The sequence below is a fragment of the Aspergillus brasiliensis genome (assembly GCF_001889945.1).
Source record: "Aspergillus brasiliensis CBS 101740 unplaced genomic scaffold ASPBRscaffold_26, whole genome shotgun sequence".
NCBI classification, from domain to species: Eukaryota; Fungi; Ascomycota; class Eurotiomycetes; order Eurotiales; family Aspergillaceae; genus Aspergillus; species Aspergillus brasiliensis.
The window spans coordinates 70,779-89,587 of record NW_027137467.1 but is presented as its reverse complement, the minus strand read 5'-3'; the positions used below and the strand labels follow the sequence as shown (position 1 = coordinate 89,587).

At 52.6% G+C, this 18,809-nt stretch overlaps 9 protein-coding genes across 9 annotated transcripts; 5 read left to right on the top strand and 4 right to left on the bottom strand.

The window, feature by feature from the left end:
* Nucleotides 1-383: 383 nt before the first annotated feature.
* ASPBRDRAFT_49374 (aldehyde dehydrogenase ALDH) lies at nucleotides 384-2,309 on the bottom strand. The gene is made up of 3 exons (XM_067626320.1): nucleotides 1,925-2,309; nucleotides 1,671-1,870; nucleotides 384-1,618 (listed from the first exon to the last, which is right to left on the bottom strand). Exons 1-3 carry the CDS (start codon nucleotides 2,053-2,055, stop codon nucleotides 432-434), a joined length of 1,518 nt encoding a protein of 505 aa, XP_067473169.1. The 5' UTR covers nucleotides 2,056-2,309; the 3' UTR covers nucleotides 384-431.
* Nucleotides 2,310-2,469: 160 nt separating this feature from the next.
* Nucleotides 2,470-3,819, top strand: ASPBRDRAFT_164515 (dihydrodipicolinate synthase family protein). The gene has a single exon (XM_067619533.1). The coding sequence runs from the start codon at nucleotides 2,623-2,625 to the stop codon at nucleotides 3,541-3,543; it is 921 nt and encodes a 306-aa protein (XP_067473168.1). The 5' UTR covers nucleotides 2,470-2,622; the 3' UTR covers nucleotides 3,544-3,819.
* Nucleotides 3,627-6,001, bottom strand: ASPBRDRAFT_60176 (Zn(II)2Cys6 transcription factor; the record flags this gene model as incomplete). The annotated part of the gene is made up of 3 exons (XM_067628182.1): nucleotides 3,627-4,670; nucleotides 4,719-5,668; nucleotides 5,740-6,001. 3 exons carry the CDS (start codon nucleotides 5,999-6,001, stop codon nucleotides 3,627-3,629), a joined length of 2,256 nt encoding a protein of 751 aa, XP_067473167.1.
* A 331-nt stretch (nucleotides 6,002-6,332) lies between these two features.
* On the bottom strand, nucleotides 6,333-7,573 carry ASPBRDRAFT_201429 (uncharacterized protein; the record flags this gene model as incomplete). The annotated part of the gene is made up of 5 exons (XM_067621551.1): nucleotides 6,333-6,590; nucleotides 6,647-7,110; nucleotides 7,162-7,239; nucleotides 7,300-7,505; nucleotides 7,557-7,573. 5 exons carry the CDS (start codon nucleotides 7,571-7,573, stop codon nucleotides 6,333-6,335), a joined length of 1,023 nt encoding a protein of 340 aa, XP_067473166.1.
* A 498-nt stretch (nucleotides 7,574-8,071) lies between these two features.
* On the top strand, nucleotides 8,072-9,547 carry ASPBRDRAFT_60174 (alpha-hydroxy acid oxidase; the record flags this gene model as incomplete). The annotated part of the gene is made up of 8 exons (XM_067628181.1): nucleotides 8,072-8,165; nucleotides 8,224-8,257; nucleotides 8,310-8,412; nucleotides 8,481-8,868; nucleotides 8,919-8,993; nucleotides 9,044-9,297; nucleotides 9,345-9,421; nucleotides 9,472-9,547. The coding sequence occupies 8 exons, from the start codon at nucleotides 8,072-8,074 to the stop codon at nucleotides 9,545-9,547; spliced, it is 1,101 nt and encodes a 366-aa protein (XP_067473165.1).
* A 407-nt stretch (nucleotides 9,548-9,954) lies between these two features.
* On the top strand, nucleotides 9,955-11,120 carry ASPBRDRAFT_201427 (isopenicillin N synthase family dioxygenase; the record flags this gene model as incomplete). The annotated part of the gene is made up of 4 exons (XM_067621550.1): nucleotides 9,955-9,988; nucleotides 10,054-10,239; nucleotides 10,290-10,652; nucleotides 10,702-11,120. 4 exons carry the CDS (start codon nucleotides 9,955-9,957, stop codon nucleotides 11,118-11,120), a joined length of 1,002 nt encoding a protein of 333 aa, XP_067473164.1.
* An 856-nt stretch (nucleotides 11,121-11,976) lies between these two features.
* On the top strand, nucleotides 11,977-14,223 carry ASPBRDRAFT_139185 (uncharacterized protein; the record flags this gene model as incomplete). Its single annotated transcript, XM_067619069.1, has 4 exons — nucleotides 11,977-12,342; nucleotides 12,408-12,781; nucleotides 12,831-13,497; nucleotides 13,546-14,223. The coding sequence occupies 4 exons, from the start codon at nucleotides 11,977-11,979 to the stop codon at nucleotides 14,221-14,223; spliced, it is 2,085 nt and encodes a 694-aa protein (XP_067473163.1).
* Nucleotides 14,224-14,590: 367 nt separating this feature from the next.
* Nucleotides 14,591-15,976, top strand: ASPBRDRAFT_79547 (zinc-binding alcohol dehydrogenase family protein). The gene is made up of 3 exons (XM_067629456.1): nucleotides 14,591-14,859; nucleotides 14,925-15,042; nucleotides 15,107-15,976. The coding sequence occupies exons 1-3, from the start codon at nucleotides 14,602-14,604 to the stop codon at nucleotides 15,799-15,801; spliced, it is 1,071 nt and encodes a 356-aa protein (XP_067473162.1). The 5' UTR covers nucleotides 14,591-14,601; the 3' UTR covers nucleotides 15,802-15,976.
* A 61-nt stretch (nucleotides 15,977-16,037) lies between these two features.
* ASPBRDRAFT_139154 (NADH:flavin oxidoreductase/NADH oxidase) lies at nucleotides 16,038-17,358 on the bottom strand (the record flags this gene model as incomplete). The annotated part of the gene is made up of 2 exons (XM_067619065.1): nucleotides 16,038-17,135; nucleotides 17,188-17,358. The coding sequence occupies 2 exons, from the start codon at nucleotides 17,356-17,358 to the stop codon at nucleotides 16,038-16,040; spliced, it is 1,269 nt and encodes a 422-aa protein (XP_067473161.1).
* Nucleotides 17,359-18,809: the final 1,451 nt, after the last annotated feature.

The window sequence follows — 18,809 nt, the reverse complement described above, 5'->3', positions numbered from 1 at the left end:
TCTCTACTATTTTTCTTCTGCGGAAAATCGTTTTTAGTAGCGTCGAGAATTGATGGTCATGGACAAAACAGAGGACAATGATACTAACCAGTGGTAACGATGTTTCTACTAGTAAGTAATAGTAAATTCTCTTTGAAATGTACGAAGGTTTTAGTAGTAGTAGTTCTATTCCAGGCTATTTCAGCGAAGGAATAACTCATTGACAAATCTAATAGTTGTATCGCATCGAAAATATATATATGCTCCGTCCATGGACAAGTGTTCGTTCCACTCCGAATGAAGCTGCGATTACTACCAAGTCAGTAACCAACACCATCTACTTTGATGATGGAGACTACTACTAGTAGTAAGTTAATCAGCTACATAAAATATTTGTTAAGAACACTGAATGTCTTCATCATTTATTCATCAAAAACACTACATCTAGTAGCTCACAATCTACTCCCCATATTTACATGCACGGCCTTAACCTGCGAATACGCCTCCAAGCCGGCCTCCCCCAACTCCCGCCCAATACCACTCTGCTTCACACCCCCAAAGGGAACCCGCGGATCACAGTCCTGACTACTATTAATCCAAACCATACCGGCCTCAATATCCGCCGCGACACGGTGCGCCCTCTCCAGATCCGTCGTGAAGACCGCAGCGCCCAGACCATACGTGGAATCATTCGCGCGACGCACCGATTCCTCCTCCGAGTCAAACGGCAGAATGACCACCACCGGTCCGAACACTTCTTCCTGACAAATGCGCATGTCATCAGTGACGTCCGTGAAGACAGTCGGCTCGACGAAGTATCCCTTCTCATTCTTCGGGTCGGGATGAGTATACGCCTTGCCGCCGGTAACCAGGGTAGCGCCCTCCTTCTTCGCCGTCTCGATATACGAGAGGACTCGCTCATACTGTGTCCGGGTGACCTGCGGGCCCTGATAGGTATTCTCATCCCACTGGTCACCGATCTTCGACGTCGTCTCAATCTCCTTCTTGAACTTCTCCAAGAAAGTCGCCAGAATACTCCGATGCACAAAGATCCTCGACGTCGCCGTACAAATCTCCCCCTTATTCGACATAATCCCAAAATGCGACCACTTCACCGCCTGCTCGAGATCCGCATCAGGAAACACAATCAGGGGGGACTTCCCGCCCGTCTCGAGAGTGATATTCTTCAAGGTGCCCGCGGCCATCTTCATGATTTCTCTCGCCGTGGCCGTGGAGCCCGTGAAGGCGATCTTATCGACGAGCGGGTGCTGGACCAGCGCGGCACCGGCTTCCTTGCCGTACCCGTTGATGATGTTGACGACTCCCGGTGGGAATCCGGCTTGTTTTATCAAAGTGGCGAGGACGAGGATGCTCAGTGGGGTTTGTTCCGCGGCTTTGATGACCACGGTGTTGCCGCAGGCGAGCGCGGGGCCGAGTTTCCATGTCGCCATGGAGAGTGGGTAGTTCCAGGGGATGATCTGGCCGATGACGCCCAGGGGTTGGCGGATCGTGTAGGCGAATTTCTGGGGTGTCGTGTTGATGGTCTGTCCGAAGGTCTTGTCGGCCCAGCCGCTGTAGTAGCGGATCGTGGTGATGGCTTCGGTGAGGTCTTCGGTTAGGGCGACGTGGTAGGGTTTTCCTGGAGAATAATCAGTCGCTGCGTCCTTTGGATATAGGGGAAGGGAACGGACCGTTATCCCATGCGTCGATGGCGGCAAATAGTTCTCGGTTCTCCTCCATCAGATCGGCGAGTCGACCCATCAGTTGTCCGCGCTCGGTGGCCGGGAGGAGCTTCCATGAGGAGTGCGACAGCGCTGCTTTGGCGGCTTGGACGGCGGCGTCGACATCTTCTGCTGTGGCGGCGTGGACGGTTGCGATGGGCTTGTCGGTACTATAGCAGTCAGAATAGAAGCGGAAAAGGAGAAGAGGTGGGTATATGACTTACGCCGGATCTAAAGACACGATAGTCTGCCCACCCGACGACGGACGGAACTCATTGTTAATGAACAGACCGGTCGGCTGCTGGTACTGCCGACCATTCGGGGTGGTGATGTCGACGAAGAGGGAGTCTGCCATATTCACTTCCTAGTATCATAGATTTGCACAGGTAACAGCCTAGTAGTGACAGAATATCCTTCCCTGATATATCCTCCTGGCTAGAACTTCCTCTTCCGGATGTGGGATGTGGCTCCGCGCAGACCACTTTGCAATTGAAGTTTGTCACTAGTCAGCAACTTTGCCCAGTCCGATAAAGCGATAACCAGGATAAGATCGTCCTCTTTACCCCTCACTTCTTTGATGTCGAGATGCATCGATAGTCTGACGCCGGTGCATGCGCTAAAGCCCTCCCCCACTGCATGGCGGAACTGCTTGCCATTGGGTGTTCCGCTGAACCGGAATGGGAAGGTCGTTCCGGCTGCTCTTGGTATCCCTCCGAGATGCCATCCAGAGTTAGGGCTTCGTTCGATGTACCAGAACATCACCAGAGCCATTGTATAGATGTAAAGAAGTAATTGAGAGGGAAGGCAGTCCCGTCGTCTCATGAAATAAAATGCTCTCGAGACTCGACTCAGGAGTCTAACAAATACTCCCTTATCCATTCCTCACGATATTCTCCCTGCCTTAACTATCCCCAACTACATCATGACTGTCACACAACTCCCCGCCCTTCACGGCATTATGGTCGCCCTGATCACCCCCTTCACAGACGACAAGACCCAGATCGACGCGGCACGACTCAAATCCCACATCGACCACCTGATCAGCGCCGGCGTGCACGGCCTCGTACCCGGCGGCAGCACGGGCGAATTCACCACCATGACCCGCGAAGAGCGCAAGCAACTGACCGAGCTCTGCGTCGAGTATGCCGCTGGCCGGGTCCCCGTGGTAGCAGGCACAGGCAGTACCTCCACCGAGGAGGCCGTGGACCTGGCGCGTCATGCCGCGCAGGCCGGTGCAGCCGCCGTGATGGTGGTTCCGCCGTTCTACGATCCCTTGAACGTGGAGCAATTGACCGAGCTCATGTCCGAGATCCATGAAGCCAGTCAGCTGCCCATTGTCTACTACAATATCCCCTCTGCTAGCGGGTTGACCCTCACGCCGCAGCAGATCGCGGATCTGAGCAAGGTCGGCGTCAAGTATCTCAAGGACACTTCTGGGAATGCACCGGCTTATACGGAGTTGGTGTTTGGATTGTCGGATCAGATCACGGCGTTCAATGGATGGGATACTCTTACGTTCTATGGACTGGCGGCGGGATCGCCAGGTGCGGTTTGGGGTGCTGCCAACATTATCCCGGAGTTGGCGGTGGAGCTGTGGAATGCGGTGTCTGTGGAAGGAGATCTCAAGAAGGGTCGGGAACTGTGGGCCAAGGCATGGCCTATTTGTAAGTTCCTGGAGTCGCACAATTACGCTGCGGCGGTCAAGACAGGCGTCGAGTTGAGGGGCCAGGCTACTGGTGGACTGCGGAAGCCGTTTGCCCTCTTGAAGGAGGAGTTGCAGTGTGAGCTGGCGCAGTTGATGGTAAATGCGAATGTTAATGTGGTCAAGCCTGGTTCGTCATGATGTCATTCAGAAATGGATATAGAACAATGAAATTATGAGCACATGTCATCGTCTCGTAGCTCGTTACAGACCCGCGGTGATAATCATGCGAGAATGGGCCAGATTTGCTTGCTTTTGACGACGTCAAGCCAGGTCGGAAAAGTATCGCCCCGTCTTCGTGTGAAATGCGCATCTTGTTTGTCCCAGACTTGTTTCATGACATCACGGACAGTCTGGTAGGTAGAAAACCCGCATCGTGCCTCTCCTTTGTCCAGAAGCACGGTAATCAATTGCCGCCTCTCGGATGTTGTCGCCTCGCATCCAGCAATAAAAAGAGGCCATACAGTACCAGGACCCGTGTGGTCTGCGTCCACTAATGCCGCATCAAAATCGCTTAATGCTGTTATCACCTTGTCCACTTGACTCTCTAAGATTGTCGGGTGGACTTGACGGATGCGTCTGTAGAAGAAGATGACTAGTGCAGCGTTCAATGCCTGAAGAAGATATCCATGTGACTTGGCCAAGATGTTCGTGGAATCGCACATGTCGTCCTCTGCTTTCCTCGAAGCGAATGTGCAGATCATGCTTTCGAGGCGCGCACTGCGACGATGCAATGTTTCCCATGCTTCGAGACTGGCATTCGTTCCTTGACGCATTTCGCGCGCAACTCGAAACGTTTCCATTACATTGGCCAGGCGTGTCGTTTGGGACACCAGGCTCAGCCACGTCTCCGATACTCCATAAATCTGGCTGTAAAGCGTAGCAGGATACTTTCGAGAATCCTGCAAGTGAATGTCATACAAGCCGACATCATCTTCCTTTGGCTCGTCAATGTCCAGGTCGCTATCGGACGGGCGCCGATCGAGGCGCAAAAAGTCGTCCAAACGTGAAGTGCGGTAGCCACCTGCCTGAGTGTTTTCGACTTTCTGGTACCGAAATCGATATTTCAGCGCCTCCATAAATGTGTCTGAAGGGGTGTAGTTGTGCAACGCGTAGGTACTCTCACCGACGATCCGTAGCCAAGTATATGTGTGGTGCAGGAGGCGTGCTTTCTGAGAAATGCGTTGTTTTGGCAACCCTCGGAGGCGGAGAAGCCGCTCAGCATCGATCATGTAGCATCTTGCATCCTGCTGTTGGCTATTCAAGATCTGCTCCAGTTAGTAATGTATCTAAACATAACTTGACAGGAACCCTACAGCAAACTCAGTCAACGCGCAAATCGCCATGAGCTGGTCCTTGTATTTAGCCTTCTTTGGCTCTTGCGTTTCATGCTTCAAGGACATCTGCATATGGTCTTTTGCCAGATGGTAAGCATATTCCGCTACCGGCTTCCAACCTTCCGTCGAGTCCGAGGTCCTCATGGAAGGATTCACCGTTAGATGAAGCGCTGAGCAAGCCAAGAGGCAGTACAGATTGGCTAATCGAGCATGAGTGATGTTCTGTGACCCTAGGAAAGTGAGGTCACTATATGTTACAACCGCAGACGGCACATTGAGGATCTTCCAAGGGGACTTCTGGTCTAGAGGAACGGCCATCATGCGCGAGATGACGTGATCCTGGAAATGCCGTAACAGGAAATGAGCATCTGCAAGTACATCGCAAGGTGTACTGTCAACCGATGGCATTATCTTAGAAGCACCGTCATGCTCTGTGCCACAGTTGTAGGCAGCAGATGTATCATCTATCAGACTAGGCCCTTCGCCAAGCATGTTGTCTTCCAGAATAGGGGCCTGTGTTCCCAGATCCAGGGGCAGCCAATTTCCCAGATCGAACGTGCCAGATAGTGTAGCGCTCTGCAGCTGAGGATCCAAGCTAAGAATGTCTGACCACTGCAACAGGTCATTCATGTAGGCGATCGACTCTTGCGACAAGGCCGGACTGACCCCGGAAGCGCCTTCAGGGAGGGTATCCCCCGGTAGAACCACATCATTTGTGACCGTAGTGTCGTCAGTAGTCTGAGACCTACTTGCCGGTTTGGGGTCTGCAAAGCTAAAATCGAGTACAGAGAACGGTCCGACTACAATATCACCCTGTGGTGGTCTCTCCGTATCCCGGGATCTGTTCTCGATCTCAGCCAAAGAGGCATCTATAGAGCCTGACACCAAGTCTGCACTTAGGGCATCGCTCATGGAGACTCTCAATTTCTCTAAGAATTCTATATTAGCTTCATCGTTACGGAGCTAGATACAGATATTCAATCAAGAAGAGAGGAACAACCTGTGTAGAGATGGCGTCGAGGCCCCTGCTTATCCGGATCCCTTGCCTTCCCAGCTGCTGTCCCCGAAGAAGGCTGGGACTTCCGGTCGGACATCCATCGGATCTCATCAGCAAACCCCTCACATACCACGCCAGTTGCCCGACACATCTGGCAGGTAGGCCTCTTCTGGTCGCATTTGGCATGACGCCGTCGACACGTTTTGCAGGCTCCGAGGGCATGGCTGCGACGAGTCCGACGGCCTGATTGCTTAGAGGAAGTCATGTCACTCAGCGCAGGCCATATCAACGAAAACGGAAAGAAGGATAGATAGATCGAATGGAATCCGGGGTATCAGCCGGAGTTGTTGCTGGAGCTGGAAGGTGAGGCAATTAGTAGCGTGTGGCCTGACTGGACAGGCAAGTGGTTCCGCCAAGCCGGAATCTCATTCCTATTTGGATAAGGGCAGCGTCGGGAGGACCTGCTGTTCAGGGTTAGTCCTTTAGTCTCTTTGATAACAGGTGCTACGCTTGATAAGAAGATATCTTGACTCAGGTGGCAATGAATAATTTGTATGTGAATGGTTTTATTTGGTTATCTAGTAGCTCTGATAGATCTATTTCAGCCCCAGTTTCTGGGCTTCTGCAAGCACAGTGTGTGGAATCTCCTCCTCCAATGTCCACCCCTGGGGCACCCATCCCAGGTACTTGGTCGCTCGCTGAGGCACCTGCTGGGCATTGGTTCCCCACATCACTCCGCCATGAGGAGTGAGTGTATCAGCCTCCTCGTGGCTGATTTCAGTTACAGACTCGGAATCAGCAAGGCCAAGCTTCTTTACTTCCTTCGCCACTAGCACTGAGATGGAACCGAATGACTATATCTGTTAGAGTCCAGCGTTTCGTTGCTTAGGTAGGAATATGTAAGACTTACCAGAGCCCTGGAACCGGGGAAATACAACCCATTCTCGTTCCACAATGCCCCTTCCTCACCCTGCAAAGCCTTCTCGACGAGCTTCACGAAGATGCTGCTGACATCCGAGATGTGCACATTGCTCCATGTGGCTGCTCCTTTGCCCACCTGAACCCCGCCCCGTCGCTGCATCGTCACTCTTGCCAGCTCCGGGACTTGTATGCTCCGCTGGTTAACCGGTCCTCTACCGCGACCATAAATGATCGGAGGAAAGATAATCGCGGTTTTTGGACGATTCGCGGCAGGGGGAAGGCTGAGGATTAGATTGTCAACGACACGCTTCGCAGAGTACTGTCGGATGAGACCGCGTAGCTCATCGGCTCCATCGATATCGCCGTAGACCTTGTTGGAGGGTTCCCCAAAAGCGCCGGCTATGATGTCGGGAATGGAAAGGACGCTTGCGCCTGATATCTGTAGCCAGTGACCTGTTTATTGATGAGCCACGTGAAGCAATGGAGGAACGGAGAGGTAATTACCCGGCTTAGGTCTTTCGTGTGCGGTCAATCCACGGGCAATGGCTTCGGCAGCCTTGACGTGGTTTGAGCTTGCGGTTTCTAGTAAGAACAGATCAATATTAGCCGGGGATGTATAAAGTCTGAGATGGGAATACTCACGAATAACAATGTCTGCTTCACGCGCTTGTTCCTCCAAAATGGAAGAGGCGTCCAAGTCTCCCAGGACTACTTCCACATCAGGGTATGCTTGGGAAAGCTTCTGGGCCTTCGCCTCGTCCCTCAGTAACACTGTATACTGGCAAGTTGGAAGGACCGATTTCAGTGCATAGAGAACATCTCCTCCGATATAGCCTGAGGCTCCTGTGCTTTAATTACTGTTAGTCGCAATAACAAAGTGGCCACGGGAATGAGCCTACAGAAAAATTTTCGCCATTGTGACTGCAATGCACCTATGTGACACCTGAGATATTACAAGACAAGAAGACAGTCGGAAAAGAGATGTGCAATAATAGATAAATTCAAAATACAATGACGTGATGAGGGGCAGAGCTGTTCTTTTTGAGGGGCAGATTCTATATGGTAGGTGATTCCGAGGGAAGACCATCACTTCAAAGTAGGAATTTGGAAATAGCTGATAAGAGTCCACTGCGCAGACTTGCCTATTATCATAGGGCAGCTGACACTCAGACTGTCCGTGCCTCGCGACAGGTTCAGGCTGGGCAGGTATCTGAGCTTCACTGCCTTTTGCTTTCCTCTTTCGGCGTTAAGTAATAGCTGCGGGCACAGGACAACAGGTAATCAGGAAAGTAGGAGATAGAGAGCTAAAATATATAGTATTAAGCTAATGCCCAAGTAAGAAGAAGATCACTATTGAAGACTAACAATTGCTTTCATTTATACCCCCAGTGCATTGTACTGATTCATTGTCAGCATGGCTCATCGCGGAGAGACATTCCACAAGGATGTTAACTGCATTGCCGATCTGAAGGCGCTGGGGAGCAAGAAGCTCCCGAAGATGGTCAGAGGTGAGGTCAATGATGTGAGAAGCATACACTCGTGATGTCTAATACTGGTGATGGCTAGATTACTACAATGAGGGTGCCATGGACCTGATCACGTACGTACAGGTCTTCGATCAAGCCAACCTCGAACAACTGCTGACGGCACAGATTACGCGACAACGAAGCCGCATTTGACCGATACAGAATCCGCCCACGGATTCTGGTGAATGTGGCAGATATCGACACGAGCACAGAAATACTCGGGACCAAGGTAGCTCACATGTTATAATATAAAAACTGTTTACAGATTCATCGCTGATGCATTCTCTAAACTGCAAGGTATCCTTCCCCTTCGGCTTCAGCCCAGCAGCGGCACACAAACTCGCGCATCCCGAAGGCGAGCTTGCCACCTCTCGCGCCGCGGCTAAATTCGGTATTTGCATGGGTCTATCCTCGTACTCGACCACCTCATTGGAAGATGTCGCCAGTCAAGGCTGCGGAAATCCATATGCGATGCAGATGTGTGTGTTGAAGGATCGGTCCATCACATTACAGCTGCTTGAACGAGCAGAAAAGGCGGGCTACAAGGCACTGTTCTTGTCGGTGGATGTCCCTGTCCTTGGGATGCGGTTGAACGAGTATCGGAACAATTTCCAGCTACCGGAAGATATGCAATGGCCCAATATCCTCAGCCATGGGAGCGATACATCGGATAGAACCGATTATGGTTGGTTTTCAGTAGTTCGATCTCTCCGGTAACGTACTGATAATTTCTAGATGCAAGTCTTGACTGGGATAGCGCGATCCCCTGGCTGAGGAAGCATACCAAGCTTCAGATCTGGCTCAAAGGCAGTAAGTATAGCATCTCGTATTCAAGCAGCCTTAGGTTGACCACTGGACAGTCTACGCGCCCGAGGATGTTGAGCTGGCTATACAACACAAACTTGACGGAGTGATCGTGTCCAATCATGGTGGTCGCCAACTCGACGGTGCCCCGGCCACGTTGGATGCACTTCGCGACTGCGCGCCTGTTGCAAAGGGGCGTATCCCGATCGCAATTGATGGTGGAATCCGCCGAGGGTCGGATATCTTCAAAGCTTTGGCGCTGGGGGCAGATTACTGCTTCCTGGGACGGATTCCTATTTGGGGACTTGCTGTACGTGGAATCCCTGACTGTGTGAACGTTCTACTAATAAGTCTTAGTATGATGGCCAACAGGGAGTGGAGCTGGCCATCCGGATATTGCGCCAGGAGTTGAGGATCACGATGGCACTGGCTGGGTAAGTAGCTGTTGAAAGATACTTGAAGAGTGCCATGCTAACCGTTTCAGATGTCGGTCGATTTCTGAAATCCAGAGAAGGCATTTATCGGTTCTTCAGCCAGATGGTGTTCTCTCTAAGTTGTGATCTTGCATGATTCTAGCGACCTGCTGTTAGACCTAGTTTGACGATACCAAATTATTCAATTGATGTGTTCATGAACGCCTCTCTTGAGTGAGAGTTTCAGAAAATCTAGGATAAATATCGAACTGGCATTTGAGCATTGACACTACATATTACAGCATACTCTCGGGATAATATTTCCAGGCTGGCGAAGCAGCCGAGGTATAGTATCAGCGTTAGATGACAGGATTAGTGTTCTAACGGTCGCACCTCCCCATTATCGCTGCTCTTGATTCGTCTAGACAGGGATTGTTTAGTCTGAAGACACAAGCTGACAGACAACTGGTGCAGCTGGTCTTGTTGGTTTCATACCCCGCTTGCCTACCAAGACAACCTCTTCTCAAGTTGTCCGCCTCACCACATCGGAAACGATGGTTACTGCACCTCCCATCATCGACTTTGAGCGTAGGTTCTGCCATCTTCTTAACTATGATTTCAACCATATATATGTTCAGCCTAACGTATCATAGCATTCTACACCGATGATGCCGAGCAAAAGGCAGAGCTAGTGCGGCAAGTCCGTCACGCATGTGAGCGACATGGATTCTTTCAGCTTATCAACCATGGCGTCCCGCTCGATATTCAAGCAGCTATGCTTCAGCAGGCTCAAGATTTGTTCAGCTTACCCATTGAAGTGAAGGAGAAGTACAGTCTAGGTATCTCATGCAATGTTTTAACGGGACCATGAAAACTGATTATTGAGTAGCGATTGAGCCCGTTAATCTGGGATACGAAGGCCTTCGTGCGCAGAAATTTGAGAAAGAAGGACCTGGCGATCTCAAAGAGAGTTATTACCTGTCGCAGGATCTGCCTCCAGGACATCCCTTCATTGGAAGATTCTCTCAAGGGTCTAATAAATACCCTAATGAAATGAAAGATCCCGGGTTGTTCCGGCGTACGGTGAAAGACTACCATGCGGTGATGAGCGATCTGGGCCATAAGATCTTCCAGGTGTTGGCTCAAACGCTGAACTTGGAAGAGAACTGGTTCAATGGGTTTTGCCGCGACTCGGCCAATATTATCCGACTGGTGCGGTATCCGCCTCAGGCAACAGATGGTCAGGAACGAGGTAGGACCTCGACCACGGGCGCAACCATATCTACTTACGATGAATGTAGGCATCGGGGCTCACACCGATTTTGGCGGCCTCACCATTCTGCTGCAGGATGACAAAGGGGGTCTGCAAGTGTGGGACCGCGAGGCGTCCGAATGGGCGGCTGCCGAGCCTATTCCAGGGGCATTGGTGGTGAACCTAGGCAACATGCTGATGCGCTGGACGAACGATCGCTATATATCCAACTTGCACCGGGTCATCAACAGCAGCGGACAAGAGCGATACAGCGTGCCATATTTTATCTCTGGAAACCTGGACTACGTGGTGGAGTGCATTCCCAGCTGCAAGGCGGAGACGGAGGAGGCGAAATACCCGCCGATAACGGTGGAGGAGTGGATGCTGGCGCGATATGCGGACACGTACGGAGGCGGGCAAAAGGGAGCAGGTGAATTGTCCCAGGACGCAGTCCGCGCGACCAGCTGATTGGGTTTCTTCCTCGCTAGCAACCAGGCTGTGGGCAGCCAGGTCATGTGGCTGGCATGTGGATTCTTGTTGATGACACCAAAGTTGGTTCACCCGGGGAATACGGAGCACCCAGATCCTCACATGTGAGAGTGGAGCCTACCAGGAATGTATGGGGTAGAAGTGGCCATATTATCATCTCATGGAAGGGCACACCTGAATCGCACATGTGAATTGTGTCAGAGCGAATATCGCGACCTAGTGTAGTCCAAAATTTCTGTCTTATGGCAAGTAATAGGCTGATCATCAAAGTCCAGGTCATTCAGCCAATGTGTCCGCACTAGTAGTACGCGGCTGAAGCACACGGCTGAGACAACAAAGAAGGGACGCTTCGGATTCGTACAAGCTGCTACCCGATACTCTTTGTCCCTAAAGACATCTATCAGTCCCGGTTCCTGCCTACTACGCGTGATCCCGGATCGGGACTGATTGGTATCAGATCGCCAGGGATGCCCGAGGATCCAGGCAGGGAGAGATAAGATGACTCCGGCAGGCAAAATTACCGGGCAACAAATCAAGAACCGACGGTCAGCCGAGCGGCAGAATCCAGTCACGGGGCAGGCGGTCAGTCGGTCACCGGGAATTGGCCACTCAGGCATCAAGGCCATTCACCTACTAATACCAGGGGAACCTCGGCTATTACCCAAAGGGGCAAGTCCAGTGCCCATCGACGGGAGTTCTCGACCGAAATGATGATTTGGGCTTCCCCGTGGAGCATCGCTTATAACGTCTGTCACGCCCCCAACTCTTTGCCTCGTCTCCCTCCGATTTCCCACATTCTCTCCCCCGCACACTCCACTCTATCATTATTCTCATTATGCCATCCCCACCACCAGATTGGGTCAAGGCTTTGAAGCCGGCCGAACCGCAGGGCTCGCAGCTCCTGCAACAGGAGCGCGATCAGTCCAACGTCGCTGTGGATAAGCTGGCCGAATTGCTGCACACCAAGGAGGCATTGGCCCGCCAGGACCACCTGCTGTCCATTTTGCAGGCGGAGAAAGTCTTCGACAAGTCGCAGAATCACACCCAGGGCCGGACGGAGCGGATCCAGCGGTCTCTCGCCAAGGCCAAGCGCCTGCAGCAGTTGTCGGTGCAACATAAATGGTCGCAAGAGGAGCTGCACGCTGCCAATGAATTGTTAGGAGAGCCCACTCCTTATGGATTGCACGCATCGATGTTCTTGGTATGTCCTATCTTCATTTCTTGCCTCTCCACCTGTCGCTCAGACGCTAATGAAAGTGTCGATAGGTCACCTTGCGGGAACAAGGTACCCCCGAACAACATAAACTCTTCCTCGAGCCGGCTCAGAATTACCAAATACTGGGATGTTATGCGCAGACGGAATTGGGACACGGCTCGAACGTGCGTGGACTGGAGACCACCGCCACCTGGAACCCAGATGACAAGACCTTCACCATTCACTCGCCCACCTTGACCGCTTCCAAGTGGTGGATTGGATCGCTGGGTCGCACGGCCAACCATGCTGTCGTGATGGCGCAGCTGTTCATCGGCGGCAAGAACTACGGTCCGCACCCATTCGTGGTCCAGATCCGTGACATGAACACACATCAACCCCTGGAGAATGTCTACGTGGGAGACATTGGTCCCAAGTTCGGTTACAAGTGAGTATAGTCTGACCCGATATGTCGTAGCTCATACTGATGTATTCAGCACCATGGACAATGGTTTCCTCCTGTTCAACCACGTCAAGATCCCCCATGTGAACATGCTGGCGCGCTTCTCGCGCATTAACAAGGAGACCAACGAGTACATGCGTCCTGCATCGCCGTCTCTCATCTATGGCACTCTGACCTGGGTGCGCTCCAATATCGTGCTGCAAGCCGGTGGTGTCCTGGCCCGTGGTGTGACCATTGCTACCCGCTACTGCGCCGTGCGGAGACAGTTCCAGGACCGTGATGCCACCGGCAATGTGGGGGAAAACCAGGTGCTGAACTACAAGATGGTGCAGGTCCGGCTGCTGCCCCTGCTGGCATCCATGTATGCTCTGCACTTCACCGGTCGCGGAATGATGCGACTCTACCAGGAGAACCAGAACCGCATGAAGGCCGCCGCCCAGGCCGCCCAGGAGAAGCGTGGCGCGGGACCGGAGGAGCTGCGCGCGGGTGCCGACCTCTTGGCCGATCTGCATGCTACCTCGTGCGGTCTCAAGGCCCTGGCCAGTACCACCGCTGGTGAAGGTCTCGAAGTGTGCCGCCGTGCCTGCGGTGGACACGGTTACAGCAGCTACAGCGGCATTGGGCCGTGGTACTCCGACTACCTGCCCACGCTCACCTGGGAGGGTGACAACTACATGCTGACGCAGCAGGTGGCGAGATACGTAAGTTGCCGGCTTCTTGACGTGAATATCTGTACTAATACTGCATAGCTTCTGAAATCTGCCCGTGCCGTCCTCGCCGGCAAGGGATCCAACAACGACACATCCCGCATCCTCCAGGCATACCTCGCGCGCCGCGACAAGGGTGCCTCGTTTGATATTCTCGGCAATGACAGTGACATCGTGGCTGCGTTTGCCTGGCGGACGGCTCATCTGACATTCGAGGCGCTGAAGCACCGGGATGTCGAGAAGCGGTCCTGGAACAGCCTGCTGGTGGATTTCTGGCGCCTATCCACGGCTCACTCGCAGTACCTGGTGGTCAAGAACTTCTACGAGGCGGTCACATCGTCCCACGTTACCGGGTCATTGGACCCGGAGACCACGGGCGTCCTGCACAAGCTGTTCCGGCTGTACGCCCTGCACACGCTGGAGCGCGAGGCGTCCGAGTTCTTCTCCTCTAGCGCGGTGACGGTGCGGCAGATCGGGCTGACGCAGAACAACGAGGTGATGAAGCTGCTGGACGAGATCCGGCCGCATGCGGTGCGCCTGGTGGACTCGTGGAAGATCCCCGACTGGCAGCTGGACAGCAGTCTGGGCAAGTACGATGGTGAAGTGTACCCGGATCTGTTCCGCCGGGCCAGCCAGGAGAACCCGGTCAATGATCTGGTGTTTGATCCGTACCCGTGGAATGCGGCGGTGCTGAAGAACGAGCGGCCGAGCAAGCTTTGATCTTTTCTTAGTTTAGATGGTGATTATGTTAGATGATTATGTTGTGCATAATGGTGGACAGAATAGATATAGAAGATCTATAGACTACAATGGACATACATGGAAGATGAAGATTAGCACGGGCCACCGGCTTCGGAAGGGCGTCTATCCGGCATTTTGTTGCTCTGATTTTGTGGATTGCCGAGCCACGAGTCATGAAACTCAACATTTAACGACTCATGACATCAGGCATCTCCACCTGCTTAATAATGTCAACCCCATAGCAACTAGACAGCACCCCTGTCGATAGCAGCTTTATATAAGTATACCTTCACCAATATTCAACCTATAAAGCGTATATTATACCTCTTAAACCCTGTCTAAGCATCTGTCATCAAAATGAAAGAAATCATCAACCTCCCCGGCCCGAGCACCAAGCTCATCGACTCGCCCATCCCCGACATCAACGACGACCAAGTCCTGATCAAGGTGGTCGTGTCCGGCTCCAACCCCAAGGACTGGAAGGTGGCCGAACTCGCCAATGACCCGGACAGCTTTCTGTATGCACGGTACGCACACGTCCGGGACGGTGTGAACCAGGGCGATGATATTGCCGGTGTGGTTGAGAGGGTGGGGAAGAACGTGGTGGAATTTAAGGTACACACCACCTCTAACATATCCCATGATCTATATGTGCACACTAACATACCAATGACATGTAGAAAGGCGATCGAGTCGCCGCATTCCACGAGATGCTGAAACCCGGTGGATCGTACGCCGAGTACGCCGTCGCATGGGCACATACTACCTTCCACCTGCCGGAGAACGTTTCCTTCGAGGGTTAGCCACCACCACCATCCAAACTTCAGAGAAATACTCTACTAACACAACACCTAAACTATAGAAGCAGCCACCATCCCCCTCGCAGCCCTAACCGCCGTAATCTCCCTGCACCACCACCACGGCCTCCCGACCCCCTGGTCCCCACCCAGCGCCACAGCCACCACCCCGACCCCATTCATAATCTACGGCGGCAGCACAGCAGTCGGCTCCTTCGCCATCAAACTCCTACAGGCCAGCAACATCCACCCGATCATCGCCATCGCCGGCAGCGGGTCCCCCTACGTGCAATCCCTCCTGGACCCCAGCAAAGGGGACACCGTAATCGACTACCGCCAGGGGCCGGACTCCACCATTAGCTCTATCAAGTCTCTTAACTTGAACATCAAAAACGCCCTCGACACCATCGTCGACGATACCAGCGCACACGTCCTCACAAAGGTAGTTACACCCGGAGGACAGGTGGATCACGTCCTTCCAAGGGATCCGAAGGATTTACCGGGGTTATTGTCGACGAATACGTGGGTGAATGCGGCGCATGAGAAGGCGGATGGGGGGCATGATTGTCGGGATTTGTGTTTTGTGTTTTGTCGGTGGTTTGGGAGGGCGTTGAGGGATGGGAGGTTCAAGGGACATCCGTTTGAGGTGAGGGAGAATGGGTTGGAGGGGGTGCAGGGGGCGATGAAGGATTTGATGGATGGGAAGGCGAGTGCGGTGAAGTATGTTTTTAGGATTGGGGAGACGCCGGGGTTGAATTAATTGCGATGCGAAGCGCGAGAGCGCTGAGCTATTGCTGAGCTATTGGTGGTTAGTATATAGTTTGTGTAGGATGGGGTAAAATGTACATTGTACAGGGTCTATAAAAGTAGTGCTGGGACCTTGTGGTTGTGGGTGGTGTAGAAATGAATGAGAATACTACAGTACTGTACAACTTAGGTATATCATGCAATTCGTCTATCTATGTACAATCTATAAAACAATCCGCTATATACTATCTACGCATCAAAAATCGAAGGCTTGTAAACGCTAGGATCAATATACTCGCGACCACCACGACGAGTAAATCCCCAGCGAATCTGGCTCGCCATGGAGATCTCCGTATCGAGGTGCTGGGCGAACGTCCAGGTCAACGCAGGGTCCTTCTGGAACCCACGACCCACCAGCGCGACATCCAGACCCTCCTTCTCAAGGAGATCATTCGCCTGGCGACCATTGGTGATGGCACCGACCACCGACACCAACAGCTTATCACCGACCGCCTGCTTCACCGCCACGGCGAAAGGAGCCTGGAACAGCGGGCCGGACTTGACCTTCTGGGCGGCGTGCACACCACCGGAGCTGATATCAATCAGATCGATCGCGCCCTGGTCGGCCAGCGCCTGGGCGAACTTGATCGTGTCCTTAATACCCCAGCTCTGCTCGGGGAGGGTCTCCTCGAGCCAGTCGGAGGCAGAGACACGGAGGAAGATGGGCATGTTGGGGCCGACGATGTCGCGGGTGATCTGAGCAATCTCCAGGGGGAGACGGATCCGGTTCTCAAGAGAACCGCCATATTCATCGGTACGGTTGTTGGCAGCAGGCGAGAGGAAAGAAGAGATAAGGTAGCCGTGAGCACCGTGGATCTCAATGAAATCGACGCCGACCTCAACAGCACGCTTGACAGCCGCAGCCCAGTCGTTCTTGAACTGAACGATATCGTCCTTGGTCATAGCCTTCGGCTTGGGGAAGGTATCAGCGAAAGGGATATCGCTAGGGCCGAAGACGCGGTCAGGCCAGCCGCCCAGCTCTTCCGTGGCCGTGGCGCTGAAGGAGATCCAGGGGGCGACGGTGGAGGCCTTGCGACCGGCGTGGGCGAGCTGCACACCGATCTTCTGGTTCTGCGAGTGGGCGAATTCGACCACTTGGCGCATGGGACCGATCTGCGAGTCCTTCCACAGACCGACGTCCTGGGGAGTGATGCGGCCTTCGGCTTGCACGGCGGTGGCTTCGATCATCATCAGACCGGGGCCGCGCTGGGCAATACCGCCCAGGTGGGCGATGTGGTAGGGGGTCATGTGGCCATCTTGGGCGGAGTATTGACAGAGGGGGGCGAGCTGATGATGATCAGTAAATAAATATTAATGGGAGAAGACAAGGTATACATACACCCAGGCGGTTTTGGAAGGTGACGCCGCGGATGGTGAGCGGGTGGAAGAGCTTCGGGACCGGCTTGCCGCTGGTTTGCGGGTTGGCGGCGGTACCGGCGGGAGGGTTCTGGGCGGGAGTGAAGTAGGAGATGCCCGGGGCAGGGTGGTTGACGAGATCGGTGACAGTCATGATGTATTAGACGAGTATATAAAATTATAAGGTATAGGTATAAGGTATCTGGTGTATACAGGATGAGATGGTAACTTGACGAGCAGGACACCTTTATACGGCCATCGGGATAGAACCGAGTGGAAACTGATTTGAAATCCAAAGTGGAGGTATAACTAAGTAAAGTGGAGGTATAGTATACTAGGTAAAGTGGCATGGACAAGAATCTGCATCTTATGCCGCATTGGGTGAAGTCTCCGACTAACGGTGGAAACACTGGAAATGGTCTGACTTTTTCTGAATCTCCAACTGTGGCTCATGGCAAGCCCTTCGCGGGGATTCCTCAGCCTCCAACTGGCCCTAAAGTGCAGACTGTGGCTATGTGCTCCACTGATGGGCATGAATTCGGCAAATCATCATCGGGTCTCCACCCGAAAATTATTCAGCATCCGGAGGAAAATTGCCCCAATGTCTCCGAAGAATGTCCCACAACGGTACTCGGAAAGAAGGCCGAAGAAGGGGAAAAGGGGTGAGGAATGCATATTCCGTTTGCAGGTATGACCAATGGCTTGGATTTCCAATGGCCGAGGTCTGTGCGAGCGTTGTGCCACTTCAGGGATTTGCCCTGGTCAGAAGTTTATTTCCACCACGTGTGGGATACACCCCAAGGATCTTTGTTAGCCTAGCGCATGCAGCTGTAAGCGCTATTGGTAGCGCCATTGTCAGTCGGTGTTTTCTCGGTGCGATAGTGTTCAGAAAATAATGCACTGAAGAATGCTGTTTATAAAGGCAGTCTGTTTATTCACTCTTATGTTTCCCCCCCCCAGCGGTGAAGATCTCTCTTGGATACAAGAGAAGCACAGTTCATCCTATCGTGTCTTTGGAGATAGTTATACAATAAATATAGTGCGTCGTGATAACACAGTTCTTCCTGCCACTCTAAGGGGCAGAAATACTTCACAACTTGTGTTCTCAGGGATCGCATGTATAGACATTGGCCGACACCACATTAGTGTCGCCGAATTGCCTTCAGCTGTTTTTTATGTATTGAACGCAGACGCTCTTAATGTTCAGGTAACCAATAGAGGTTCTGGGCAACCGTCGTGTGCTACTAAACATGTGGACCAACACTCTGAAGGGAGCGTGAACAACGCAGCGCAGAATGATGGTAGTGGCTGTAAATTTACTGCTTTCTACGTACTAGTGAACTATACCAAGCAATAGTATGTGCTATAGCTGGATCGAGCGGGCGCTATATTTATCTCAATATACCTCAAGACTAGCCCTAATTACTGCCATTTTGCCGGCAACGGATGGAGGGCTTTAGGGTAGCACCCATTGCATTAACTTGCATTAACTCGCGGGTGTCGTACTCAGCCATGAAGAATCATGAATGATGCTACTTCATAGTTCCCCAAGTGTAAACTGCGGCAAGAATTACTGTTGTGAAAGCTTATCGTCTCCAGTAGATA